Genomic DNA, 8,301 nt, shown 5'->3' on the forward strand with positions numbered 1-8,301 from the left:
ACCGTAAAAAAACTATTCGTCAAAAGAGTAACTACATAATATTATTCTCTTATTAAAATCTTATTGTAGTGTCTCTTTTGGAAAATAATTTTTTATTCATAATATGTATGATGTGTTTTTATTTAGAGAAATTTACATAAATATAAAAAGACCACAAAAGTTTGTTATGTAAAATGTTTTATTTATATATGTTTTTATTTAACTTAACTAGTTCAACCGTTTTGATTTAACCGATTCAACCGAGTTTTTGTAAAAACCGATCGATTTGTTCCGATTCAAAAATAGACATAAATCAGTGCTAGTTGTCCGACTCTTTTCCATGGTTCCCGGTCCAACCCTTCGACCGGCCAAGTTGACAAATAAGACATTTGTGATCGATTGAGTCATAGTAGCTTGTTAAATACTTTTGAATCTTTAACCATTCTTTTCTAGATTTTTCGAAAAATTATGAACGTTTATGTAAGAAAATTGATTTACTTTTATAATAACAATGGCTCATTTATAAGTGATGAATTAAAAGAAAATATTTAACGTCTAAACTTTTTCCTGCAAGCTTGACAAGTGATTTCCATACATGAATCAAATTGGCGCGTGGCCCTTTCCTTCATCTTCTCTACTCTCTCCACCTCCTCACGTGCCCGCTCCCACATGTGCCTCGCACGTGCGAATTCCGACTGCGCCAACTCTATTTCCCGCCGTGTCATCTCCTTCACGCGCTCCGCGTATGCCTTCTCCATGGCGGCGCTATGAATTTGTTCCGCCACTCGCCATTTTACCGTCTCCGCCGCAAACGGCGGCTTAATTGGCCGGAGACTGATGGACAGTTGGAGGTCCAGGGAAGGTCCTCCACCTGCACCACCACTATCCAAGGAACGTTGGAGGTCGTCTGATCGGAAAGCCATGAGATCCGATGGCCATGGTGAGGCACATGAGTAGGAGGGTGTGGCATAAGGCATACTTATAGGGAGGAGTTGTAATTCCTTCTCATTATCTTCCATTGTGGCAAAGAGAAGCACTGCTATACGGCTTTATATAAACCTGTTTTTTGGATGCTATTATATTTTATCCATTTATTGTGGTTTATATTTATATAAATTTTTTTGATAATAAAAAATTTATTCGATTAAAGTGCATTATCATAGACGGATCTGTAAAGGATTTATTTGTATGTACGTATATGAAAAGTGTAAATTTTTTAATATAAAATGAGAAAAAAAAAACATTTTTAATAACGACATGTATCCAAATCATGTGTTTAATATAAGTCCATGGGTAAAACTTTTTGTAAGTCTTTACTGTAGTCTGTAAAAGTAGAAAAATAATAAAATATTGATAACGAGTTGTAGTGTATTTTTTGAATACTTTTGTAGAAGAATCAAAAATATCCAAAGAGATGTGTATAGTAGCCTTTCTTCCCATGCAAAATGACCTGACACAGACTTGGTATTGGAAAGACATATGTGTCCTTAGTCTGTGTTGGCATATCTGTGGGGTAAGCCGCGACAATGAAGGGTAGTATGGTCATATTTCAAAAAACGAAGGGTAATTTTTTTTTTTTTTTTTTTGTCTAAAATATTTAGGTTTGGAAGAAAGATTTGTTACCAAGACGTCTGAGCAAAAGAAAGGCTTTTAATAATTACTTGACAACATTTTCAAACGAACAGAATAACATTATTGCCACTGAAATTAAAAACAAAAATATTAAAGAATCAGTTCAAGAAATATGGGTTTTAAGGATGACAAAAGTAGTCATTCTAGGTAGTAATGTCTTCATTGTAGCTCCTCATGTCGTCATTGCAATTTCGTGCATTTAAGGTCATCGTTAAAATTGTTACTTGTGATCGCTATTGATAAGTTTTTTTTTGTTAGACAACTTGTTGCGGTAAATATTTAAACTTTTATACAGATATAATTGCAGATGTAGGACTTTTTTACAATTGGTCCATGTAGTTGTCAAACATGTTGATTTAGTACAACTATCTAATTCACTATATGTTTGTCCTTATAGTTTCATTTTTTGTTTGGTTGGTCATTTACGTTTGTAAAATGACATTTATATCCTTTTTACTTTATTACATATTTTTCCTTTAATTAATTTATATATTATTAAATGATAAATGGCACTGCCATATCCCACCCCACCACTACAACCGCCTTCAAATGCTGAACAATGAAGTTTTCGAGCTAGCTTATAGCTTCAATGAGGTCGTGAAATGCGATTGTGACATAATTTAACTTTCTAATGGTTTTACCCCCAAGTAAATGTCATCAATTTAGCTCATAATTTCCTTTGGATTCAAATTTGAAAGCGATTCAATGTTGATTTGAAAAGTACAATTCATTTTGAAATATTTGTGATGCACATTAAGCGTAACGTAGTTTTTGGATGTCATAAACCGTTGGATTGGAATCCTTGATCTATGTGTAAGTATTGTTTACTAATGAATTGGAACAAGACATGTAAAAAAATCCCCAATTTACTTAAAACACATTTCAAGAGGATAAGCTTATGGTGGATTCGAATCAAAGCTTGGGCATTATGAAGTGACCCATCACAAAGGGATATGACATCATCCGCATGGAAATATGGGACGCCTTGAAGCCGTGATTGCCCGCTTTAACTCCCCAAAAAACATCATGTGAAATAGCTTATTGAATAGCCACATGCAAACCTTCTGTAACAATTATAAACAAAATTATATTGAAGTAAAATAATAATCGAACTTGATTGCTATTTGCTATTAGCTTTATGTAAAAACTAATACCAAATTACAATAATTTATAACCAAATAGACAGTTTCATTTACAAACTAAAAAATATGAAGCATCTTAAGTAAAAAAAAACAGCTGCATGTTGTATTATAGGTTTTGAGAAAAGACAAATTAGCATGTTTGTTGACCATCTTATATCAGATAAAACAATGCAAAAGTAGTGATTTTGTCATGGCTACCATGAATACATGATTGAAAATTTGAAATTATTTTGTGACAGAACTCGGGGCAAACAATGAAGATTCTTTTTAAGTTTGGAGGCAAATTATTCCATTATCAAGTGCAATTTCAAATAAAATATGATATTGTATACAATCTTTGAATATTATTTGTCCATAAAAGACAATAAATTTTGATGTAATTATAAGCAACTTCATAATTCATAGTCATAGTGCTAACTTCTTCTAATTAGCATACAAGTACACAATATACAGTAGCTGTTAGATTAGATATAGGGAAATTTATTAAACTGATATTTCTAATTGAGTTATTTAAAAAAAAATAACATTTTTTTTAGTTTTCTGAAAAATGACAACTAATTAGCATGAAGACCCGCCTGTTTAGTTTAGCCAAAAAAAATGAAGAAGTAAATAAAAAAAATACTTTTGGTTGAAGTGTTTGTTGGAGCAAAATGTAAAGAAAAGAGTATTAAGTTTTTATAAAATTAAAAACAAGTCTAAAATATGAAAACAAAAAGTAGGAATAAGCCAAAATTGTTGTTGATTTTATCAGTCAATTTTGTATGCTAAAATGAGAAAACTAGTCAGCATGAAGAGCCTCAAGTTGTCTTTTGAGATCTTCAAGATCATCTACAGTCTCCACACTTTCTTTCGAGACCATTGGCTGCTGATACACATCTGCATCCGGAAGCTCCCGGGTAAGACCTTCCGGAAGCACATCTGCAAAAGTTTTTTAATTCCTTTATTTATCCACTACACTTGCTAGCAATCAAATAAATAAATAAATAAAAATATTAAACCCAAATTGACTATTTTGTAACCTGAAGTTTGTGCATTTACAACATCAACCTCGCAATCATCAACAACACTGAAAAGAAAAGGCAAAAAAATAAGATTAAGTGCTTAAGTCATTAAGTCAAAAGAAACAGTTATACCTTATATTCCATTCATTCTCTGCATGGATTGGGATTTCTATTGTTGATAATTCTTCCTCCATCTTTGCTTTAGCAGCTGCATCCCTTGCAGGCTTCACAACCATGTATTCTTTCTGCATATAATATTTAATTATTTATAAATTATAACCAGCCAACAACCTCAAAAAATCTTTAAATAAAAAAAGATTTACCTGTCGCTCTAGGCAAGGTCCATTTGAACATTGAGGATTTGGCTTCATTGACATTGTTGGGAAGTAATCTTTTAGAGCATTGTATCCCTGATAATATCAATATCAATAATGTTTATCAGATTAGTACAAAAAAAAAAAAAAAAAAAAAAAAAAAAAAAAAAACAACAACATATTAAAAATTTTAAAATAAATAGAGAGAGTTGTGTAATATTTACCAAGTAGGGTGAGACCTGTCCGAATTTCAACAAGAACTTGAGTGTGTTCTGGACTAATAGCCCAGCAACAACCCCCTATAAAAATAATTCAAATTGTTACCCATAAAAACCAGAATGTACACAATATGATTTATTTATTTTTTTCATAGAGATTAAAAGTAAATATACAAAAAGCAACCGATTTGCTTGAGTTTAAAAGTAAAAAAGTGGAGAGTTTACTGACCATAGTAGTAGGCAAAGATGCAGCACACACTCCTTCACGCTTTAGTGTTCGCTCATCCACCCCAGATGCTACAACCTAAAACAAAAGGAAAATTACATTTTATATACAGTTTATATGTATATATATGTATGTCAAATTAATAAACTCAATAAAAGATATATTTCATTATATTTACCAAAGGAGGAGCACATGCAAAACAAGCAGTTTCTCCAGGTATCAGTAACTGTATGTGACCTGAAACAGCATCCTCAGACACACCTGCCCAAGAAAAACTCGATCCCTCATTTTTATTCTTATTTTAAAATACCCTCAAAAGAATTTTATGGTAGTTTTCCAAAATGATGAGGAAAAAAAAAAAAGTTCATTTATGATTTACTTACCAGATTCCATCCAAGTCTGATTCAGTTCATTGCAAGCCTGTAAAAACAAAACTAGGTTAGAATTCAACTATTTAAAGAAAGGCACAAAAATTGAGTGGACAATAAAAAAGAAAAAAAAATCCACTTATATATATGTCACCTGATTTACAACCATCCTTGCTTCATAATTATCTACACAGCTCAAAACAAGATCAACTCCAGTGCCTTGTTTATCTTGGCGAAAAGATTTGTTTTTGAGACTTGAAACAAAAGTTTCAAAACCTTGAACTGTTGCTATGTTCATGGTAAAACTCTGACAATATTAAACAAATTAGAAAGTGAAAGTAAGTCACAACTTACAAAAAAGGATATGTGATTGTGATGTTATTAGTTCTGTTCAAATATTACCTCAAGAACCACATCCGGATTTATTTCTGATAAAGTTTGAACAGCAGCATCAGTCTTAGTCATACCAACCTGAGAAATATACATATACATGTTACAACTTATATACAAAAGTAGTTTACAGTTTACAACCCTAACAATATTGTATGATAAATTATTATAATCACATTCACACCTGTTCAGGTCGGAAAAATAGCCTATTCATGTTGGCTAATTCCACTGTGTCATAATCATACAACAAAAGACGACCTATACCACATCTTGTAAGCATTTCAGCAGCAACACTACCTACCCCACCAATACCCTGTATGTACAAACAACAATGTAATCAATTCAATGAAGTGTGAAAAATGGAAGGGTAGTTTAGTCAAAAGAATGATGAATTGAAAAGATGGGTTCAGTACAGACAACTATGGCAACTGAAAAATCTCGTATTCTTTCGTAATTGTCCACAATACCCATCCGCTGCAGTGCCATGAGCCTGCTATAAGGGTTGCTGTCTACAACCTCTGCACTCATATCCTGACATCAAATCAAAAGCATCATTACAAATTTACAATCACTTTGGTTTACAGAAATTAGTTGCAGCTGATATAGAATATTGATCTAGACAAAAGTCAAAACCTTGACTTTTGATCGGCGAGTTGATCCAGCCATTGCAAGACTGGTGAGATTCTCTACACGCAATCGAATCTGCCACCACAAAAGTCATAATTGATTACAACAAAGGTGAAACGTATCGGAATTCATCAACTTATTATGCTAAAGGCGTGCTGACATTTCAACTTAACATAGTTAGATAAGCATTCTGTTAAGTTGGTGTGATTACTAATTAATATGAAAGAAACAAAAATCATGGAATTGATCGATTGAAACTACCAGTAACTTCATTATGCATGTCCAATGATCAGATTAGCTTCAAAAAACATATATTGAAGTAGCATTGTGTAAGTTAGATGGGATAGATTCCACACAAGCAACGGAATTGAATAATTTCTAGTTTCATTTTGTTTTTATTCCGATCCAGAAGAACATACGTTAACTGATTAACGAAAATGTTAAAAATCCTAATAAGAAATTTAGGGTTTTGCAAGCATCGATATTAAATTATTAACCCCTGATTCGCAACATTTCTAACACGAAAACCACACCGGATTAATCGATTTCATCCGAACTTCATAAGGAACAAACAGACTACATGCAATTCAAGAAACGGATGAATTCAAATTTTACAGGAAGTTACTTGATCAATGGAAGCTTGATGAGATGGATCCGACAATGAAGTCTTGAGATTTTGGAGATCGGTTAACATCCCTTTCAATTCCACCTCCATAGCTGCTACTGCTTTTGATTCCCTCGGCGTCGATCGATTGAGTGCAGGATCGCTTGGTGAAGAGCAGGAGTTTGGCTTGGCACTGCAGCTGTTACAACGGTGATGCCTGTCTTGCTGCCGTTGTTAATTCCCCTTTTGCTACATAAATAAAGGGTTTTGTTCCGATTCAAACAGTGTTGTTATAAGTTTCATAAACACTTTTTTTACTTTTTTTTTTTCTATAGAATAGGATTGTGCTGTTACAATTCTTTTTAATTTTGTTTATTTCAGAAAATTCAGCAAATGATCAAAATGTAAGGTGAGTTTGAAGAAAATGACCACCAAAATGAATATTTCAGAAAATGACCACAGATTCCGCAGAGGGAGTTCTGTGGAACCATAAACACATCTACGGATCTTGGTTTTTTTTCATTTTTTTTTCGTTTTCGTTTATTAATATTTTTTTAATCACATAAGGTATTATGTGATTATTATGTAAAAAAAATTGTTTTTGTTTTACCTTTTCCTTATTTAATTACCCGTTTATAAAAGTTCTGTGTTTAATAAAAATTATATAAATATTCTATGTTTTTATAAAATTACACACACCGGTATTCTGAATAATAAACATACTTTAAGTATGTTACAAAACATAATTTAGAAAACATAAACATACAACCTTCATAATAAACATACTTTGAAATAAAGTTCGTTGAAGGCTCTGAGGATCCTCTACAGCTCTGCGAAATTTTTATTTTTTGATTTTCTTAATTTTTTTTTTTTTCGTTTTTTGGTTTTTTTTTTGCGTTCGTTTTCGTTTATTAATATAACTTTTTTTAAAATACAATAATACCTTATGTGATTATTATGTAAAAAATTCTACAAAAAATGTTAAAAATAATGAAATGTTTTATGTAATACATTTGCCTCTGAGGAACCGAAACACCTCTGCAGATCTTGAGTTTTTTTAATTTTTATTTTTTCATTTTTTTGTTTTTTCTATTTTTTTTTTCGTTTATTAATATTTGTTTTTTTTAATACACTAATACCTTATGTTTTATGTAAAAAAATTTGACAAAAAAAGGTAAAAAATAATGAACTTATGTTTAATATCATCCACAGAACTGTTTGAGAATCCAAAGAACTGTTATCGGCGGATTAGCGTACACCTTTGCGGATCAATGTACACATCTGTGGATCAATGTACACATCTGTGGATCAGTATACACCTTTGCGGATTGGTGTACACCTCTGCGGATCAGTTATAGAAGTTATAGACGTATTTTAGTAGGTTTTTGTGAGTTTCAATTACCAGTAGAAGTTGTTTTTTCATTGTGTTTGTGGAGAGTGATTTGGAAAATGAGTTTTATTATTTTGTGTACGGGAGAGTATTGGCAGTTAGTTAATGGAGATGAGGTTTACGTTAGAAATAATGTGAAAAACTGCGGACCATTGTTTTTAACCTTTTTTTGTCAAGATTTTTACATAAAACATAAGGTATTGGTGTATTAAAAAAACTAATATTAATAGACGAAAACAAAAACTAGAAAAAACGGAAAAAAAAATTAAAGTTAAAAAACTCAATCCGCCGAGGTGTTTCGGTTCCTCAGAAGCAAACGTATTACATAAAATATTTCATTATTTTTAACATTTTTTTGTAGAATTTTTTACATATTAATCACATAAGGTATTAGTGTATTTAAAAAAATA

General features: G+C 31.6%; 2 protein-coding genes across 2 annotated transcripts; both read right to left on the reverse strand.

The window, feature by feature from the left end:
• Positions 1-527: 527 nt before the first annotated feature.
• On the reverse strand, positions 528-998 carry LOC145049406 (uncharacterized). The gene has a single exon (XM_078997822.1). The coding sequence runs from the start codon at positions 996-998 to the stop codon at positions 528-530; it is 471 nt and encodes a 156-aa protein (XP_078853948.1).
• A 2,408-nt stretch (positions 999-3,406) lies between these two features.
• Positions 3,407-6,758, reverse strand: LOC145052261 (NAD(P)-binding Rossmann-fold superfamily protein). The gene is made up of 14 exons (XM_079000050.1): positions 6,523-6,758; positions 5,904-5,972; positions 5,688-5,801; positions 5,455-5,583; positions 5,283-5,351; positions 5,035-5,187; positions 4,896-4,932; positions 4,691-4,773; positions 4,516-4,590; positions 4,293-4,367; positions 4,078-4,164; positions 3,887-3,999; positions 3,773-3,819; positions 3,407-3,671 (listed from the first exon to the last, which is right to left on the reverse strand). The coding sequence occupies exons 1-14, from the start codon at positions 6,610-6,612 to the stop codon at positions 3,532-3,534; spliced, it is 1,281 nt and encodes a 426-aa protein (XP_078856176.1). The 5' UTR covers positions 6,613-6,758; the 3' UTR covers positions 3,407-3,531.
• Positions 6,759-8,301: the final 1,543 nt, after the last annotated feature.

Source organism: Lactuca serriola, chromosome 5 (assembly GCF_051521515.1).
Source record: "Lactuca serriola cultivar US96UC23 chromosome 5, Lser_US96UC23_V15, whole genome shotgun sequence".
NCBI classification, from domain to species: domain Eukaryota; kingdom Viridiplantae; phylum Streptophyta; class Magnoliopsida; order Asterales; family Asteraceae; genus Lactuca; species Lactuca serriola.